A 21,190-nucleotide genomic window follows, 5' to 3' on the forward strand; every position below is an offset into this window, starting at 1 on the left:
GAGAATCCCATGGACAGAGGAGCTTGGCGGGCTATAGTCCATAGGGTTGCAAAGAGTCAGACATGACTGAAGTGACTTAGCACTCATGCAAGCCTGTGTGTGAGCAGGGTGAAAGCTAGAACACCACGAGGATGTCAGTGGTAGAGTGTATCCTGATTTGCCTTATCAGGTCCAGGCTGCTCTATGGGCTTAAGATGCCCTTAAAGGTATTAGACTGGAGTGAAGAGATAGTACTTCGAGCAGACATATGGAGGGAGGACATAAGAGATGAAGTTTCTGGCTAATTTCAATATTGCTTATAGGAGAACCAATAGACAAGAGCCAAATCAACAGGAACACCTGACATTGCAGCCCTGGTTCCCATTATTCCCCCGGGCTGGGAACAATCTTCTGCTCCTGTTCACATCTTCATGGGTGTTGTTAAACTATAATCTTCACCAGGTTTTTGTGTGGGTTAAATAAAATGTTAGTTCACACAGCGCTTTGTTTCCAAGTGCGTGTGTTCTCAGTGGCTTCAGTCATGTCTCTTTGCGACCCCATGGACAGTAGCCCACCAAACTCCTCTGTCCATGGGATTCTCCAGACAAGAATACTAGAGTGGATTACCATGCCCTCATCCAGGGGGTCTTCCCCACCCAGGAGGGATCAAACCCACATCTCCTACACTAAAGGTGGATCTTTAACACTGTGCCACTGGGGAAGACTTGTACCCAAGAGTGTTCAACAAGTCTCCTTGTCATGTTGGCGCTGGCCAAAAATTTGTTCAGGTTTTTCTGTACCAGGCTCTGAATTAGTAATTTTTGAAGCTGCTTGTAACCTTCATGGGAGGTCATTACACTTATTTCCTCCACTTTGGTATGTACATGAAATTTTCTATAATAAAATACTTAAAAATTAGATCTGAGTGAAGGATAAACCAGGGTAGTGAAAAAAATATCCTTGAGAAGCAACTACAGAAGTAAGAGCTTTTTTTCCCCAAAGAAGACCCAAAGATGCTCTGAGCTCTGTGACAATGGAAGGACCTTTTATGCAGGCCAAGTCATTAGAAATGAGCCCCTCAACATGGCAAAGCCAGAATCAAGCATCCTAAGTCTGAGATATGTCCACATGTACACATTTATTTGGATTTAGAGAGACAACACATAAAATACTTTGATCATACACAAGTTCATATTTGGTAAGAGGATCAGGTTGTCACATGTTTATAGTTCTTTTTTTTTATTATTGTTTTCTGTCTTTAGTAATGGAGCAATGCTGGGGAAGTGTCAATATCTTTCAGAAACACCAATGGGGAACAGTATTTCAGCATAGGTAACTAATCAATACACAGCGTGTGCACTTAGCATTTGAAAACAGGAGGGCGCGTGCAAGATGATACCCACTGCTAGGTTCCTGGGTTCCTTGTTCTGCTGCTATATTTACACCCGTGCTTTCTTGGTCCATATTCTGAGCAGTAGCATCTACTCCAAATGATGCTAGCAGGGACAGTACCTGCGAGGTTGGCTGCTGGTGACCCTCCTTACTGGTCTCCTGTTCTCAGAGACACTGAAGTTGCATTCCCTTTGCATGGTGTGAAATCACACAATTCTCAAAGGAGACTTCTTAGGAGCAAGCAGAGCCAAGGGCACTCCCTGTGAGGGCTGAGGTGGAGGGCACACCGTGTGGCAGAGAGAGTACGGCACGGATGCAAGTGTGGTTCTCAGAATATCAGTATGGCCACCACACAGGAATAGACACATCAATAATATGTTGTACAAGCTTCTACAGCAACACATGTTGACTTGCAACACTGCAAATTCGATCTAAAGTGCACAACCCCAATCTGAGGGGAAGAGACAGTACTAGCAGTATATTAAAGGCAACACAGTTACACACAGGATTAACTTCCTTTTCTTTCCTCGTGTCCTTGACACAGTCCAGGAAGTCAATACCATTTATGTGTCTCTGATGAAGACATACCACACTTTTTTTTTTCAAGTATTTAAAAATAAGAAACACAATATTGCTGTCTAAATGAAAATGGCCATGTCAAATGTGATTAAAGCTAAAACCCAACTTTCCTAATATTTGTAAAAGAATCAGTTCAGTCACTCAGTCGTGCCTGACTCTTTGTGACCCCATGTAAAAGAATGGTCCCACATAAAGGCCTTTGGCACTGGGAATTTGCGGTAAAGTTCAAAACAATCTCCCTTCCTTCCTTCACTCCTTCCTTCCCTACTTCCTTTCCACTTGAGCAGATTGCAAACCTACTTTAAAGAATGTTTAAACTACAGCGATCTATCAGGCTTTTATTTTCCTCCTTCCCTGGGTTATGGTTGGTAGCACTTCACTGCATAGAATGGAGCAAGGCTCCCAGCAAACTTGGGAAAGAACCTGGAAAGGACAGGGTGTTGGGGAAATGATCTATTGATAAAAACTCTTTTCTGGAATTTCAAACACAGGCACAAATGTTCCCTTTTAAGCTCAGTCGTACCATCAAGTGAAAAAGCAGTCGATTCTGCTAGGGAGTCTGGACCCCCTAGGTAGAAGCTTCTTGGAGTAGAGAGGGGTCTGTCCACATCAGGACATTGGGCTCCAACCTCCAGGCAGGATGGTGGGTTTGATAATTAGCATCTCTGCCTCTGAGATGGGTCCTTTGGGCCTGAGACTCATGATAGCTGGGCAGCTCTGTGCTTATTCTCAACAGCCAAATTCTAGAATGCTTGGCTATTAGACAGAGCCTAGAAGGGGAGGCTTACTCCTTCATAAAATTCTGGGGCGTAAGGTTTTCTTCTAATAGTCATGCACGCATGCCTGCTAAGTTGCTTCAGTCATGTCTGACTGTAGCCAGCCAGGTTCCTCTGGATTCTCCAGGCAAGAATACTGGAATGGGTTGCCATTTCCTTCTCCAGGAGATCTTCCTGAACCAGGGATCGAACCCATGTCTCTTATGTCTCCCGCGTTGGCAGGCGGGTTCTTTACCACTAGTGCCACCTGGGAAGTCTAATAGGCATAGGAAATCCATTTGCTTCTTAGATGGAGAGGGACCAAAGCCACGCGCATCTCAAGTATCAGTGATTCCGATCCGACCTAGGGGAGAGATGTAGGGGCAAGCTCATGAAGCTTGCAGGTGGTTGGATCCTACGGTCAATGAGAGGGCTTTGCTACAGGATGAAGGATGGAGTCCTCTTCCCTCCCTCATATACCTACAGTCTTCCTGATCACAGATCTGAGTGGTCCATACAGAAAGGATGAATGCTCCTAACGTGCAGCCACAGTCTGCATATATGTGGATATATACACAGGACATATATAGTTCTTTGCTAGCACTTGGAATCTGACAGTCTGTACCCCATAAATATCTATGAGAGCTCTTGTTAGCTCCTGTTTCTCCATCAGGTTTGCAGGGGCAGAAGGATGCTTTTAGAATATTGTTTTGAATTCTATGGAGCATATGTCCTCTCTATATTCCAGTCACTTTGATCTTAATGGGACACAGAAGATAGACAAAGGGTCTTAAGATGCTATCTCAAAATCCTGGGTAACAGGACTTCCCTGGTGGTCCAATGGCTAAAACTCCAAGCTCCTAAGGCAGAGGGTTCAGGTTCGATCCCTGGTCAAGGAACTAGATCCCGCATGCCGCAACTAAGAGTCCACATGCCGCAACTAAAGATCATGTGTGTCACGACTAAGACCTGGCACGGCCAAATACATAAATCTAAAAAAAAAATCTTGGGTGAGGAGCTCATTTCCTCATAACCTCTCATGGAGTAGAAATTAATTATTTGGGATCGCAGAGATGGGGAACTCAGAAGGAAGGACTTCTGTGGGTCGGAATGGGAGGGAATCGGAATAAGCAATGGCCTGGGAGAGAAATGACTCCTCCCTGGACAGGCGATGTGGCCTCCAGGATGACGTCACTATTCTCACAGAGACACTGAAGGCCAAGTGTAATTTTCTGGGCTCACCACATCTGGAGTGTGTCCCATTCTTCTTTGCTCTGGCTGATTAGACTTTATTTTCTCTAGGAAATCCAAATGACTTCATAAGAGAATACTGTCTGGGAAGACAGCGCAAGAACCAGCATTCACCTTCTGTTTAGAACAGGCTGAACGGAAATAAGAATAGAGACGATTACCCTCATTAGTCTAAGATGAAGCTCAGCTGTCAGTGCGGGTCTGCTAAGGTCCAATGGGTGAAAAACGGAAAAGGGAGAATCTTGCTGTCGAGCTGACCAATCACTTTTTAAAGAAACTGCAGTATTCTTTTGTGTTTGTTTTGTAAGAGCCTGAACAGAAAGAAGGCATCACACTGTTAAAGAATTTCGTGGGCCTATGTTCCAAAATAAGTTTGCTAAGTGTTTAGTTGTGCCTCCATTCAAAGAAAGAGAAGAAAAAAAAAAAAAAAACAATCTGTCTTAGTTTTTATAACTGCCCCTGCAGTTTGTATAACCCATATAAAATAAAAATCTATATGTTACAAAATAGGATTTCTTTTTAATATATATATTTTCCTTTTGTAAAATTATATGTATTTAAATACACTTGATATGTTACTATAGGTAAATTAGAAATTTTTTTCTAATACTATGAAAAAGGCAAGAGTTTTTTTTTTTAATTGTCAACATAGATTTTATATTTACTTTATCCTTTTCACTGTACCCCAGAGAACCTTTTATGATTCAGGGGTAATTTGGCATTATTCAATCCTACTACTCTGACTTGAAAATAAAGTTTGATTTGCACGCTATATTAAAAGTAAGGGAAATATTTATAACAATTGTAAGCTTTTCCTTATTGATTAGAACACAGCCTTTTGTCACTAATTATTACAGAGGTGTTCTAAACTTAAGAAACGATTTTTAAAAGGAATAATGTTTGGTAGTTTTTGATTTTTAAACTGCACTCTACTCTGACACCACAATATAGAAATAGATTTACTTTGGAACAAACTACAAATACATTTACACGGTTTGTGACAACTTAATTGTCTACCTAGAGAATTGAAACAGCTTAGTGAGCTAGGTTATTATAAATCCTGTCCCAGGCGTTCTATTTCTTCAATCAGGAAGTCAATGTCTTGGTGAGTTGCTGCGGGGTTTGAGATGACCATGCGGAAGAAGTTGACCTTGTCACCCAAGGGCTGGTAGCTCACCATTGTGGTCCCAGACTCCATCATCCTGGCTTTAATCATGGGAGCCACCTGCGGGAGAGATGAGACCGCTGTGATGACTGCTTCTCCCAGGGATTCTTCCTATTATCAAAGAATCCAGTGCCAAGTAGCATTTTGAGTCTTTAACTGAACAATCAGAACCATATCTGTTTTCCCTTAAAGGAACTGCTCACACTTTTTATGAGAACAGAGGGCTGCCGCTGCTGCTGATGCTAAGTCGCTTCAGTTGTGTCCGACTCTGTGTGACCCCATAGATGGCAGCCCATTAGGCTCCTCCGTCCCTGGGATTCTCCAGGCAAGAACACTGGAGTGGGTTGCCATTTCCTTCTCCAATGCATGAAAGTAAAAAGTGAAAGTGAAGTCACTCAGTCGTGTCCGACTCTTTGCGACCCCAAGGACTGCAGCCTACCAGGCTTCTCGGCCCATGGATTTTCCAGGCGAGAGTACTGGAGTGGGGTGCCATTGCCTTCTCCGGAACAGAGGGCTAGAACAGTTTAATACATCCAAGATCTCAAAGGTGCTGAAAGGAATAATCAGTGGCGGGCTATCAGGAGCTTGACATCTTATCTTTGACTTTCTACTTAGTATTTTGTGACAACAGAAAGAATCTGATGGTGGTTCCAAGCATAAAGAGTTTAGCAATACAACATTTGGGGGACTTTTTAATCCTTCAGTAAATATAAAAACATTGGAAGTAAGACAAAATTCAGAGACTGGGTACCAAGATGTAAGCCTCACTACCAAGTGATGTGTGAAAATAAGCAGATTTTTGAGATCTTAAAGCAATTTTCATTCTTGAGATCCTAAAGCTTCCTAGTTTCAAAAAACACTTTTTGTTTTATATTAGAGTATAACCGATTAACAATGTTGTGATAGTTTGAGATGGACAGCAGAGGGACTCAGCCATACGGATACATATATCCATTCTCCCCAAAACTTCCCTTCCATTCAGGCTGCCACATAACATTGAGTGGAGTTCTCTGTGCCATACAGTTGTTGATTATCCATTTTAAATACAGCAGTGTGTACCTGTCCATCCCAAACTCCCTAACTATCCTATCCCCCAACTTTCCCCCTGGCAACCACAGGTTCCTTCTCTAAGTCTGTGAGTCTGTATCTGTTTTGTAAATAAGTTCATTTGTATAATTTCATTTTATATTCCTCGGTTCATAAGATGACTTGAAACATATTTCCTAATAGTGATGAAGAATCAGCTGATGCAAAAAGCTGCACCCACAAGGATTTAACATTATGGAGTTGGATCACAGACAAGATTTCACCACATCTATGCCCGATGGATAATTACAGCCCTTGGTCCTCTATTGTGTATGAAATTAAGTTAAAATGCCTTGTGAGTGAGTGAAGTCGCTCAGTTGTGTCTGACTCTCTGACACCCCATGGACTATAGCCCACCAGGCTCCTCCATCCATGGAATTTTCTAGGCAAGAATACTGGAGTGGGTTGCCATTTCCTTCTCCAGGGGATCTAAATGCTTTAGTTCAGCACAAATGCATTTTTGTCACCAGTTTTGAGGACTCAGCTCCCAGGGCTCACCCAGGTGAATCTACAACTCTGACAAGACCTCCTTATTCCATATCCCTTGGATGTACTGCACATATTTTTATCCCTTCACATTGTCCTCAGTCTCACCATGTCACATTTGTTCTCTTTGCATAGAATCCCTTCTCTTCCAGTTTGCATCCTACAAAGACTCCAAGGCTCCACAACAGTCCTACACCATGAGGAAGCCTTTCCTGACTTCTGTAGTCCACTAGCATATTTTCTCTAAGTTGTAAGTACATGATCCTTAGCCATAGAGTCTGTCTGTATTCTAATTCCTATCATCCCTTCTCTTATGTGAAAATAGACCTCATCTTTGTACCCAACTGTAAGCTCCTGGAAGGCAAGGATGAGGTCTCTCAATTCTTTTATCAGCACAGCACTGTTTGCACATGGAGGGCTCCCTGAGTCCTTATTGACCATAAAGAGTGGCATAAGAGGAACAGCTCCCAGGATGAGGCATACATTTTAAATCATGTCCAACTATATCCAGGACCTGTACACATATTTTACCACTGGAGTTTGTAAATATAATATTGATCTTTTCAGTTCATGGCTGCAAATACATAACCAGGGATGTAGATCTCAGGGAAGCTTTGGGCTTATGCCAGATCTTTATAGTCAGCAACTCAGTTCAATATGGGAACCATGCCCTCTATCACAGTTGTATTTGTCTTACATGAAGGATAGACTCAAAGGGAATGGAGTTATGAACATGTGACTTTTGAATATCAACACTTACATGACCACTGGTTTGCAATGAGGTTTTAATCCTCAAAATACTCAATGTGAACAATCAACATGGCTCCTCAAGAGGATCAGCAGCAGTTTTGTTTTCTACCCATTTCTGGGGCCTGGTGTCTCTTCCACATTTGTAATTGAGCACCAGTTTCTCTTGGCAGATCAGCAATTTCACCAGATTCCTGCTGAGTTGTGAAGCCAGAAAAAGTATGACCTAGTGCTTATTTTCAGCCCTCATAAACATGCTCTCAGAACACAGAAGCAGGTGAGTTGTTAAAAGTCTGGACAGACCAGTTCTGTGTTTCCTGGCTCTGCAGGAAGCCACAGAGGGCAGGGGACCTGTGACCATGGCTGAAGATAGATGTTCCCTAAAAACGTGCACATCTGTCAAGGATGATATGGACACAAAAGGCCCATTATACACGCTGAGGTCCAGATCAGAGGAGCGTGAGTCCTTACCTTGGAGAGGCGGCTCAGTCTCTCTTCATTGTTGTCCAGGACACGCAAGCTCGGAGGTACGTACCAGAAGCAGACATTGGTGTGCTGAGGCTATGAAGTGGAGAGTAAAATTCATGCTCAGCCCAAACAGGCAAGTTTGAAAATGTCAAGGATTTGAAAATTTGAAAATTCCAAATTTCCAATCTGTTCTTCAGCTTCTAGATACAATCCTACTTTTAAACCTCTAATCACCTTTGAACTGCCTGACTTTCACACCATTATACAGTATTTGTGTGTGTGAGAGAGAGAGTTGGATTTATACTTCCATTCTAAATGGTTGCCCCCTCCCCACCGCTTCTCCTTTGTGATGGTCTCACTTACTTGGACAGTACATTCTTAACTTCAAAAAATATCACTGAGAAGAACTGGAATGGGGACTTCCCTGGTGGTCCAGTTCCTAAGACTTTGCGCTCCCAATGCAGGGGTCCCAGGTTCAATCCCTGGTTAGGGGACTAGATCCCACATGCTGCAACTAAGGCCTGGTGCAGCCAAATAAATACATAAATAAAATATTTTTAAAAACTACAAAGAGTTAGAATGGACTAAACTTGGGGGGGGGGCACTGTAGAAATCAGAATATATACCTTTCCATCAAACACCATTTCATAACCTTCTCGGTTTTTGATGATATTGTATAAATACTCCGCCAGCTCCAAACACTTATCAATATGTGCTTCAAACCCGATGGTCCCCTATGCGAGAGAAGAATAGAGCTTAGCAGTCAAGCTGAGGAAGGTGGGCGAGCTCTCAGATGAGATGGGGGGATGCATCTCTCAGGACACTGGTGGTCTTTCGGGCCCTTGGGCCTCTGCTCTGAGCCAGCACTTTGCTTACATGAGACCATGTGTCTAGAAGCTTTTCTGACAATTATTCCTCCTTTCATGCTGTCCACATCAGATGCCCCTGTTCCCTTTCATGTTGTCACAGCTCTCCACGGCAGAATCCCTTTCTTTCCGAGCCTCTATTCCCCAGCCAATTATTTTGATTACTCGAGGGGAAATTTTACAACTGCCACTCAGAGGAGTAATTATGGAAGTCATTAATGACAGGAGGCCTGGCTATTCTTTTCCTGCAGATAAAAAGCATCATCAGAGACCACCCATCCCCCTCAGGATGTCTGCTGAGTCCCTGCCCATCAGGTGAATTTGCCATTTCCAGATACCACTTTTGTTCACCAATGTACATTATACACCATTATAGAACAAATAGGGTAGGTGTTCAATGAATATGTGCTGGACAAAAGAATTACTGACTCTTGAGAGGCACACAGATGCTCTATTAGCCTGCCATTTTGCAAGCTTATTAGATTTACCCTTTGGGGATAAATGGGGCTTCCCTGGTGGCTCAGGTGGTAAAGAATCTGCCTGCAATGAGGGAGGCCCAGGTTTGATCCCAGAATCGGGAAGATCCCCGGAGAAGGGAATGGTTACCCACTTCAGTATTCTTGCCTGAAAAATTCCCTGGACAGAGGAGCCTGGTGGGCTACAGATCATGGGGTCTCAAAGAGTTGGACATGACTGAGATACTAACACTTGGGGATAAATGACTCCTATGTCTGTAATAGGTGAACATTATCACAGAGGTCTTTTACTTTGCAGCTGTTGGATGACCAGGATCTGGACTTGTGAAAAACAATACGACAGCCTTGGACTACAAGTATTTCACTGACAACAGGACACACGAGGGCAGCGGTCCCCAACATTTTTGGCACCGGGGGGTGGTTTCGTGGAAGACAATTTTCCACAGACCAGGGGTGGGGAGAAGGCTTCAGGATGATTCAGGCTCATTACATTCACTGTGCACTTGATTTCTATTATTATTACATCAGCTCCAGCTCAGATCATCAGGTGTCAGATCCTGGAGGTTGGGGACCCCAACACCAGGGAATTACCCTTCACACGGCTTTACTCCGAACTCCACTGTACGTGTGGAGTACTGCAGGAAAGCTTAGAGAAACAGCAAATGCTCGTCCCAGGAACTCTGAGAACAGACCTACCAGTGATTAATCCAACCTGGAGTCCAGAGGAAGTAATAATGGAGATAAGATAGGCCCACTTTCCTGTTAACACACAGTCTCATCATCTCATCTAAAAGGGGGATCTGGCAGAACGATGACTTGTAGCATCTGAAATATTTTTAAGAGTAAGCTTCATTAAAGAGAGCTGATGGATTCAGAAATCCATTTGTTTAGGGACTGCCACCCTTGCTGACTGATTCCTGTGACTCCAAGTGTCCACCTGATGCCTGGACATCCAGGCCATCACCCATGCACTCAAAGAGTCTGTGGGTGCCAAAGATTTACCATTGGTTTGGACCAAGCTGGCAGTTTGCATCTACTTGGGATGAACGTTAAGTAAGAGGGAGGGGAGTTTACTGTTAGCCAAACTGGATCCCTGGGACCAGGCTAGCATTGGATTTCAACTTGCAGGGACCTGATCCAGGATCTGTTCAGGACCAGTATGACTCTGACCCTGTCCAGCCATATGGCCTTGGCTAACTTTTCTGGTCACGTGGGAATGATGGTGCCTGTACTATTTCCCACAGAGACATAGCGAGGTGAAATGAATGCTCTGAAAATGACTGTGATTGTACCGTAAAGGGAGTTGGGTTACCAAAGACAGGATGGGAGTTCTCTAGCCCTGCTAGTCTAGGAGTCCACTCTGGCTAAGCTCAGGAGTAATCCATCTGCCCCCTTGAGATGAAGGCTGAAGAGCTATCAGGGGACTCTGATGTGTCTATATAAGTCTGGGGCTCCTCCTTTCAAATTGGGTATTCATGAGATTAAGATCCATATTTTATTTTCAAAGTTTTGTAGGTTTTTAGGTGATTCTCTGAAATTCATTTTATTAATATCAAATGCTTGTTGAATCATTATAGACCACACAGCTCTTCCTGTGAGAATGATAAAGGCATCTATAAAGCCTTATCAGGCAATGCCTCTCCATGACCTGAATCACTGGGAAGGAAGCTGAAAGCTCAGATGACCACTTCTGCACATGCCCTTCAGCCCCTGCCTGACCATCTTCCTGGGATGTCCTTTCTCCCAGCTCTGCTGGTCGAGGTCTTATTTATTCTATCCATCCTGTTCACAATCAATCTCAAAGGCCAGTTCTTGATAAATTATTCTTGGCTCTCAAATGAGGACTGAGCTCTCCATTCTTTAACTCTTCAATCTGTGTCTGTGTTTCTTTTATAACTAGTTGTGTTCTATTTTTAAAAAAATGTTTATTGGAGTATGTGCTATATATGCTGTGCTTAGTCACTCAGTCACGTCCAACTTTGCAACCCCATGAGGCTCCTCTGTCCATGAGGATTCTGTAGGCAAGAATACTGGAGTGGGTTGCCATGCCCTCCTCCAGGGGATCTTCCCAACCCAGGGATCGAACCCAAGTCTCCCGCATTGCAGGCGGATTCTTTACCATCTGAGCCACCAGGGACGCCCTGATTGGAGTATAGTTGATTTATAATGCTAATTTCAGGTGTACAGCAAAGTGACTCAGCTGTGTGTTGTTGTTTAGTTGCTAAGTTGTGTCAGATTCTTTTGCGACCCCATGAACTGTAGTCCGCCAGGCTCCTCTGTTATTGGGATTTCCCAGGGCAGAATACTGGAATGGGTAGCCATTCCCTTCTCCAGGGGATCTTCCTGACTGAAAGATTGAATCCAGGTCTTCTGAAGTGCAGGCAGATTCTTCACCACAGAGTCATCAGTTATACATATACATATATCCACTGTCATTTTTAAGATTCTTTTCCTATATAGGCCATTACAGAGAACTGAGCACTGTGCTGTACAGTAGGTTCTTATTAGTTATCTATTTTACATATAACATTATGTCAATCCCGATCTCCTAATTGGTGTTCTGTCTTTTATGATGGTCATTGGTGAATTTCTCTTTCCTGCCTGGAAACTGTAGCCCCTGATCTCATGCAGCAACAGATGCTCAGTAGCCACGTATGAAAAAAACTAATATTTTAGAGAGAAAGGGAACATTCACTCACTCAGTAAGGAGGGCTAGACATCCATTTCCCTTTAATAGTTTCTCCTGGTTTCTTTTTTCCCTCAGCTATTTGCCAGTCCCACTGTTATCTACACTTTAATTATGGAGGTCAATCAGAAAACTATAAGAAAACCTGCCAATCTGCATAATCATATACAAGCATCAAGATTTATGGTAAAAAGTCAGCAGTTACATATTAAGCCATCATTGCAGGCCTATAAAAAGGGACTCCTTTTAAGATTTTTTTCTTTTTTTCTATCTACACAGCGTTTTAACCGAGGTAATCTGTCAAGATGAAAAATAAAGTTCTAGGATTCTCTAATAAAATAAAACAGACAAAAGGTTTACCCAATAAGAACAGAGTTGAGGACAGACACAGTGTCTTTGCCAGTGAAAAGCTTACAAATCATGTCACCATCCAGGATACTTTCTAGCATTCCACATCAGGAGGCTCAATTTTTTTTTTTTTTTTTTGGCATTAATTTGCTCCAATCAAGTTGTCTTGGATTTAATATGACAGTTGTCTTCAGTGCATGTAGCTCCATTTGTTATTAGCAGGTGAAAGAACAGGAATTTATACTTAGATTACTATTTTCCCATGGTTTATCTTACTAAGGAGAAAATGTGGATTCACTGGAACATTGTCTTCTCCAGGTGTATCGGATAACAGAGGGTTTGCAGATTAATGTCACATTCCTTCTCTTCCTCTTCATGACTGTTTTTGCAAATGCAAAACAGAATGACATGGTCAACTCTTCATGGTTCTTCTTAGGGAGAGTGACTTCTCCTGCCCTGGCTGGCATTATGACAGAGTTAGGCGTATCAGAGGGTGCTTACCCTTGATCTGAGTTGTAGGACTGAGATTATTACTTTAATAGCTATTATCATTTCATTTTAAAAAAAATGCAACTTTAAGTTGAAAACCAAATGGATGTTTTTGTCATTTAGATGTCTAGATACTTAGGGCTTTGTGTAAGGAATTAAAAAATAGGTGTCCCTGTCCTCTAAGTAATTCAAATTCTCTTCTAAAGTTCTTTACTATAGTCTCTTTCTGTATTTTACACAGAAACAATATGTTGACTTTCATTAATTATAAATAGTTATCCATATGTCTTCATTTCTGTTCACATCTTACATATGAATGTTAGAAAATGAATTATTCCTTTACACAAATATGATGTACAAGAACTAATGAAACTATTTTAAATTCTGGATGATGATAATAAACTAATTTTCAATGCAAAACACATGTGTTCATAAGTTACGAAGCCACTGTGACTTCTCTCTCTGTCTCTCTTTTTATCCCCTCCTCTGGTGCCGGTATCTCAGCCCTTTAGAAACTGGATCCTCTGCCTTTATTTCAAGCTTCACTGGTCCTGCTGTTGAGTTCACACCTGATGTCTTCCGCGTGATTTCTCTGAGAACCAGCCGGCTGCACCAAGCTGGCAGGGAGGCTTCCGATGGAAAAGCAGCAGCAGGATCCAGTGAACCGTGTCAGATACATTTTTGTGTAAATATAGCTAATGATCATCATCTTAATAAAAACACCAGGGGAACAAGAGACAAAAAGAGGGACACTGAACAATATTTAGAGACCAAGCTTTCCTCAACTTCCTAGCTGATGTTTACCTCTGTCATTTTATCATTCCCACTAATCAAGGAAATGAAACGCCCGCTCATTTGAAAACAGCCTGAGAGTACACCAATGTACAATGTAAGTCTACATTCTTGATGGATTCATTATTGCCAAATGAAGGTGTCATTGCCAACAGAGTGAGTCTCAACTTGGGCAGTGGGGACCACATACCTGTCCTTGTCAGGCGCTCAACTTTCAAAAGAGGAAGGAGTCCCCTGCCCAGCTCAAGGGATTTGAGCCCACTCATCACACACCTTTATGGGACAATAAGTCACCCTGGGCCTCACTCCAGGTGGCTGTCTTGTACTTAGTGATACTTAAAGAAAACTCAATCAGGCCAAATAACATGATGGAGGTTTGCTGGAAGACCATGTAGTCCAGCCACCCCTGGAAGCCAGCTAAGAATTTTTGTGCATTAAGCAATACCATCTCTCTAGTTAAACTGCCTTTTTCCAGGATGGGTTTAAAGAAGATTCCATACAGTATTAAGTTGGTCAAAAAGTTAGTTTGAATTTTTCCATCAGATGTTATAGAAAAGCCTGAACTAACTTTTTGGCCAACCCAATAGATGTTGACTGTTTCACTCCTAAGTCCCCTCTTTTTCTTATTAGCCATCCACCTGTTTGAACTGTTTAAGTAAATTCAGTTTGCTTAAACACCAGCATATGGACTGGGTACTGCGGACCTGGTCCATAGCTCTTTCTATAGACCTGATCAAGGAGCCATTCTGTGGTCTCATCCAGCTGACCAAGTCATTTGCTTGTTTCTGTGGGGCTGACCCTGTCACCTCTTTGTGTAGGATACTTAGAAATCTGAGAGCCAGATGTCCCTGGGGGTCCAGTGGTTAAGAATCCACCTGCCAATCCACAGGACATGGGTTCTATCCATGGTCGAGGAAGATCCCACATGCCTCAGGGCAACTGAGCCTGTGTGCAACGCGACTACTGAAGTCCATGAGCCCTAGAGCCCATGCTCTGCAGCAAGAGAAGCCGTCACAATGAGAAGGCTGTGCACTGCAACTAGAGAACAGTCCCTGCTCACTGCAACTAGAGAAGGCCCACGCACAGAAACAAAGACCCAGCACAGTCTAAATAAATATATAAAATAACTAAATATTAAAGGAAAGAAAGAAAGAAAGCTGAGAGTCAAATATTTCCCAAACACACCAGACCTAGGTCTCACCAGCTTCCCTCTCATCTCTTTGTCATTTTTCCCTGACATACTCTTTTAACAGTTGGACTTTTCTAGCAGTTGGGTTTTTCCAGCATGTCCTCACCAGCTCTAGCCATTGCCTCCTGTGGGAGATAAATGAAACCAGGTGGAAAGTCACCAAGGTGTGACATTTAGGTTAGAAATCTGGTCAAAGTGAAAAATAAAATCTTTGACCTTCCCAGCCTGCTTACATTTAACCACACACGTGTGCTCTTGGAAGCTATAATTAGGTCCAGCCAGTAGTGCACAACATTAGTTACAGAGTCCCATGTCTGAGAGCGGGGTGATCATCCACAGTTAAATTCTGAGGTAAATAGAGAAACCAAACTAATGGAGGTCACTAGGAAGTTCCAGGGTTTTGGAAAAAAGCTTTAAAACTAGAGGTTACTCTGTGAAATGACAAAAACAAGCCATCATGCCAATTTTTTCCTTTTCTTTTTTGTTCTCCAAACAAAAAGTCTACATTTAACCTACCCCAATGATCAATCACTGGGTAAAAACCAAGAGCTGGGACAAGAACAGCAGTGAAACACCTCTCAGGAATCCAGGGAATCTGCTGTATAAAGCAACATGCATTGGTTTTTTAGATAAATGAGCATTAGAAGCAATTTGGCTTAAACAAAAAACAAACACACAACAGATTTCTTATATTTCTGCCCACGTAGAAGGCAGACTAGATCTAGGATTCAGGAAACTTAGTCTTGAGGAAATAATTTTCAATTTGGAAGTCAATTTTTGCCATGTCCTCACAAGGGTCACCAGATACAGGGTCTGTTTTTAGCTGCCATTCAGCCGGTTCTGGGGTGCTCACCTTTGCCCTCCACATTAGCCAGAGCTTAAAAACATCGACGTGGCGTCCGCACTGCAAGGCCTTGTCTCCAGTGTCGTAGGACAGGTCGTAGTGTTTATCTTGTTGGAAGAGGTAGGAGGCATGCATCTGGTTGCAGCTCTGCATCAATCCCTAGAAGAGAAGAGAAAAGCTAGGAAACCCTGTGCTTAGTCGCTCAGTCATGTCTGTCTCTTTGTGACCCCACGAACTGTAGCCAGCCAGGCACCTCTGTCCATTGGGATTCTCCAGGCAAGAATACTGGAGTGGGTTGCCATTTCCTCCTCCAAGGGATCTTCCTGACCCAGGTCTCCTGCACTGCAGGCAGATTTTTTACCATCTGAGTCACCAGGGAAGCCCTTAGGAAACTCTCCACTGATTTTATGTGTTCTATTGGGTTTACATTGTGATGGAAATTATTAAGAAAAATATATAAGAAAGAGGAGCTGAATATCCTGGAGAAAGAAAACAGTAAGAATTAAATGAGAAAAAAAGTGAGACAAGTATCTGAGAGGGATAGACTGTTGTGATAGGTCAGTTCTATGGGAAAAAGTGGCTTAGGGTCAGCTATTACCAGAGGTTAACATCAGGGCATATTTATTCTTTTACTCTCCTTTTTAAGAGAAGGTATTTATCTTTTTTTTTTCAATTCGTTGATTATTTCTGCTTAAGCTTCACAATACCCTTTATCGTGGCTGGTTATTAATAATTCCCATTTCACAGATGAGATTGAACGTCAAAAACTTTATGTAAGCCACTCTCTAGCTTTTACCTAGAAATGGAACAGTTGGTATGTAAATCCAGCTCAGGTGAATTTCAGTGAGAAGGCATTTTTTTTTTTTTAATCACAATCAGAGTATAATGTTCACTGGGAGGATGTCTTGATGTTCTGGTTTTGCTTAATCAAACTATTTTGAAAACTTTTTGGTTTTATAAAATATCATTAGTGTGATTCTCCTACTGTTTCACTCATATTGAGTTCAAGTACTTTACCATTTAGCTGTAAGGGTTTGAGTTCTTTATGGAAATCACAGTTTTTAGGACAATTCATTGTGGTGGTGGTGGTTTAGTTGTTAAGTCGTATCCAACTCTTTGCAACCCCATGGACTGTAGCCTGTCAGGCTCCTCTGTCCATGGGATTTCCCAGGCAAGAATACTGGAGTGTGTTCCCATTTCCTCTTTCAGGGGATCTTCCTGACCCAGGGGTGGAACTCCCACCACCTGCTTGGCAGGAGGATTTTTTATCACTGAGTCACCTGGGAAACCCAGTACAATTCACTGCTATTACCTTAAGATGCTAAAATCTAAAAAATAAAGACATCGGTACTCTGAGGTCTTCAAAACAGTGACTCTTTCAGATGGCATGCTCCTCTCTCAAGAGGGATAGAGTTTGGGCACCGTGTTTTCATGCTCACTTGCTTATGGTAGTTACAGTGGAAAGTTTCATTGTCAATGACCATTAATTTACCCTGGCACCACAAGCTAACTATGGAAAATGGGTGGCAAAGTGATTGAACTATTTCAAAGACCAGTGAATGAATCATGCTCTCTGACTAAAACAGCATCGTCAGCCTCCTTACCACATTGCAATTTGTCACGAACCACAGAAAGTCTTTGACGCTTTGGTTATCTACAGTGTAATTGTAATTTTACAGAAGCTTTGACATTGACTTTTCCCTTTGTGACTCATGACAAGAGAAGAAAAGACTAAACTGTGATCACTTGGTTGAAGTTAGAAGTGAGAGCCCCTTCTGAAAGTTCTCCAAACTAAAATGAAAATGCAGCTAAAATTTGGTCTAGATCCTGAAAGACCAGACTAGGTCCCCAGATGGTAATAACAGATTTGGGCTCAGTCTTGTAGTCTGGACATCATATTTGGTGGAATTCATTAAGTTATTTGTTTGAGAGTGGGAGAAATTCAATACAATGTAATTATATTAGAGCAGTAGAATGACATTGAATTGGACTCGAAAACCAATAAGACTAAAAATTGCAATAGGTGAATCTATTTTGTTTCATGGTCACAGACACTTGGCACCATTTTTCCCCCAGCCATGCAAGCTCATGGCTAGGTGCCTTCAATCCTAAGGGAGACCACCCAGGGAGTGTGGAATGATGGAGAGACCAGCCCAGCTTCTACTGGGATAGGAAAAGCAACTCAGAGCACGTGACCTCTAAAAGGTAAGACAGCACCAGTCTCCTTGTACAAAAGGACAAGTAGAAGTCAGATAAAAAGGTGAGATCATATCCTGATTCGGAGCCATTATATTCCAAACTATTTAAAATACATGAATAGCTTCTGGCTGTAAAAGAGCTGCTGTCAAAAAATTCCCCTGATCAAATAAACTTCAGAAACCGTCATAAATATCATTTTTTTCAGACATTTATAAAATATATCAGCAATAAAAGGTTCAGATACTCCCTGAAATTATGAAACTTGTTTTCAACTCTTTAAGCTAATATATTCCAAGTTTTTTTTTAAACCAAGAACTCTTTTTTTTTTTTTTAAACAAATCAGAGAATATCATCTGATAGCATGGTATTATTCCTTGGACCTCTATAAAAGAAATGTTACGAACTCTCGGATTTCAAAGGGATCCTAGAGCTGTTCATCTTTTTTGGTCATGCCACAAGGCAATTTCTTGGAACCCTAGTTCCAAGAAATTGAAACCTTGCCCCTTGCAGTGGAAGCGTGGAGTCCTAACCCTGGACCTCCAGATCAGTTCCTATTCCTGCCCCTTCTATCTTTCCATCCTCTAACAAGCGCTTGTCCAATCTCCACTCAGTCAGCTCCCCTGATGATGAATTTATTCCTACATAAGTCATTCATTACCTGTTGGGCAGCTTAATTTTTAGAAAAGCATTCCTTTTATTGACCCCAAGTCAGACTTCAAATCGTGGTTATTGTGATTCTGTCATCAAAGCCGTACCATCCAATGTGACTAACCCAGCTCCCTGAAGCCTTAAATAAAAAGCAAATCTCTCCAACCTGAGTCATTTATGTTGTGAAAGCTGCTTTCCTCTCAGCCCTTTAAGTTAAACTCTTTTTAGATTAGATTAAACATCTTTAGTTCTTTCAACTACCTCTGTTCATGTTGATTAATGTTCCTCACTATTGGAGGTCTTGCTTGATGGGGTCTCCTATACGATTAGATGCTAACCTGAGCAAACCACTCCAAGTGTGATTTAACCAGAGGCCAGTGGGGGACTGCCACCTTCCTCACCCTGAAACTCCACTTCTTTCAATCCCATGACTAATTTTTGAATGGTATTTCTCTCTTGACCCACTGTTGACCCTGCAGCAGAGTACAACCTAATGTCCTATGCCTTTTTCACAAGCACAATAATTCAGCCACACATGGAACATGACTGCTTGTCTAGTCAGGATATAACCGTCTTATAGTTGGACATAAGAGCAGGGCCTTACAGCTATCCTCATTCACAATTTCCCCTACTGTGGATGTGGCTCACTGTTCCATTCTGTAAAATGATCTTAATTTTGTCACTACACACATTACTGCATCCAATCCCAACTGCAGATGTGGCCACGAGTGAGGAAAGACATACCTCTTCTCTAACCAGGAGAGCAGAGCACTGCAAAGGAACGCCCATCATCTTATGTGGATTCCAGGTCACAGAGTTGGCCCTAAAGGAAACAAATCAGGTGAAGACGGTGGCACCCATGACAGGCTCAGACGACCCCTTGTGAGGGCTCAGGTTTTTTGGCACTGTTTCTCAGACGCCAGCATGACGCTAACTTACAAAACAAGAGGGGGACCCTTCAAAATCTAAAACCTTTCCTTTGTCTACAAAGAGAGCAGGTGAAGGCTGGTATCTCTCTTCAGCTCCATGGTGGTCTGAGAGCTCTGATGACTGGGACCAGCCTGTCCAGGGTCCCTCCTTTGGCCACCACAGAGCAGGGCACCAGGGGGTCCCTCATGTGCCTTCAGTGTTCCCGCCTCTGACCCAACTGTAGCGCCCTGGAGCTCAGAGCAATGGCTCATTTTGCTGCTGAATTTTGTTCTTTTCCCAATCTAGTTCCTCCTTCTTTCCACTCGATTGATGACTGAATGTTTCAAATGTGTTCTTTTACAATAGCTAGCTCATATCCTGCTTCCATCTCTTCTCTCATCCACAGATATCCTTTTGGACTGCAGGGAAGATACACTGTGGCTCCCATGGCAGCTTTCAGCCTATTTGTTCCAACACCCTTGGTAAGCAGGATACTCTCTCACCAGTCACAGCGATGCTCAGCTCAGGGGGTTATGTTGTTTGAAACTCCTAAACCACAATCCTGATTCAGAGTCCTTTAATAATAAAAACTGCTATTATTATTTTAATCTGGATATATTGTCTTACCTGATACTTGGTTTCCATTTCATCCTCCACCGGGTATCATAGTTATTTTCTAGTTCTGCTTACAGATCTCTCCTCTTCCTTTTGCCTCCAAAATTCCAAACTGTGGGGTATGGCTCATGGTGTCCCCACACTAGATCCCAGGCTGGAGTCCTGTCAGTTTCCTGAACCACTTTTCATCACACCAAAGTCTGTTTAGTTCTCAGAAAATTCTCTTCTCATGATCTTGGGTCTCCTGGTGCTATTTCCTCTTCCTGGAATGTCACCTCCTATGGCTTTAGTTAGTTACATCCTATTGATACTTAATCTTTTAAGGCCAATCAAGTATCATCTCTGCCAAGTTTTGCAGCTTCTTTCAACTTCTCTCCTTCTCACTCACCGTGTTGCTCAACCCTCTTCCTCCTCCAGTTCCCGGGAGAGCAGCAGCTCACTTCCCATGAGTCTCTGCGCCTGTCTCTGAGAGACCGAGGCATCCTCGAGGAGGAGACTCGGGAACCTGACCTTGGCGCCAACAGACTCATAGGAGGAAGGAGAGAAGCAGGACAATACGCAGCGGCTCCTCCACAGGGTTGAGCAGTACTGGCCCTCCTCCAGCTGAGTGACAGACGGGGCTCACCCCACCCCCAGCACTCAAGGTGTGAGGACCTTGGGAAGAAATGAGATGCCAGGAAAGATCCCATTCCTCTAGTTGATGAATGGCGGTCAGCAGCTGGCCAGTCAGGGAACATTTACTGGCCTGGGGATCTTATCTGAATCGATGAATAGTCTGGCTCATTGTCTGGTCTTTCTTTAGCTTTGACACTGGCTGTCAGGTATATTGGAAGTGAGGAAAGAAGCCAAGCTAGTTCATGGCCTGATGGGATGGCTCTGCCCCCTGGACAGAGGACTGAAAGACTTCGTGAATAATAAAGAAACGGGTATCGAAAAGCTCCTTCCAGGAAAACAGCTCTTTGCTCTTTAGAATGAAACTGGAGTCAAGAAACCTGGGCTCTGAGCAGTAGGTAAATTTTGGTTAAGGGAGGGGAGCTCAGGAGCCAGACAGTCTGAGTTTGCATCCAGGTTCTATCACTTGCTAGCTGTGTGACCTTGAGCAGGTTACTTAACCTCTCTGTGCCTAGACTCCCTTGTCTACAAAAGGAGAATAATAGGAAATTGTTTGGGACCTCCTTGTGGTCCAGTGGTTAAGAATTCACCTTGCAATGCAGGGGATGT

The 21,190-nt window shown here is 42.8% G+C and overlaps 1 protein-coding gene across 1 annotated transcript in view; it reads right to left on the minus strand.

Annotated features, from left to right (window-relative positions):
* Positions 1 to 1,098: 1,098 nt before the first annotated feature.
* The window catches only part of GAD2 (glutamate decarboxylase 2), a 66,125-nt gene continuing 46,033 nt past the window's right edge, over positions 1,099 to 21,190 (minus strand). The window contains exons 12-16 of the mRNA XM_027559931.1: positions 19,190 to 19,268; positions 15,608 to 15,757; positions 8,535 to 8,642; positions 7,912 to 8,001; positions 1,099 to 5,181 (exon numbers count right to left, since the gene is read on the minus strand). Of these exons, the coding sequence (XP_027415732.1) occupies positions 5,008 to 5,181; positions 7,912 to 8,001; positions 8,535 to 8,642; positions 15,608 to 15,757; positions 19,190 to 19,268 (601 nt within the window). The 3' untranslated portion in view covers positions 1,099 to 5,007. The remainder of the gene's footprint in view (positions 5,182 to 7,911; positions 8,002 to 8,534; positions 8,643 to 15,607; positions 15,758 to 19,189; positions 19,269 to 21,190) is intronic.

Source organism: Bos indicus x Bos taurus, chromosome 13 (genome assembly GCF_003369695.1).
Source record: "Bos indicus x Bos taurus breed Angus x Brahman F1 hybrid chromosome 13, Bos_hybrid_MaternalHap_v2.0, whole genome shotgun sequence".
NCBI classification, from domain to species: Eukaryota; Metazoa; Chordata; class Mammalia; order Artiodactyla; family Bovidae; genus Bos; species Bos indicus x Bos taurus.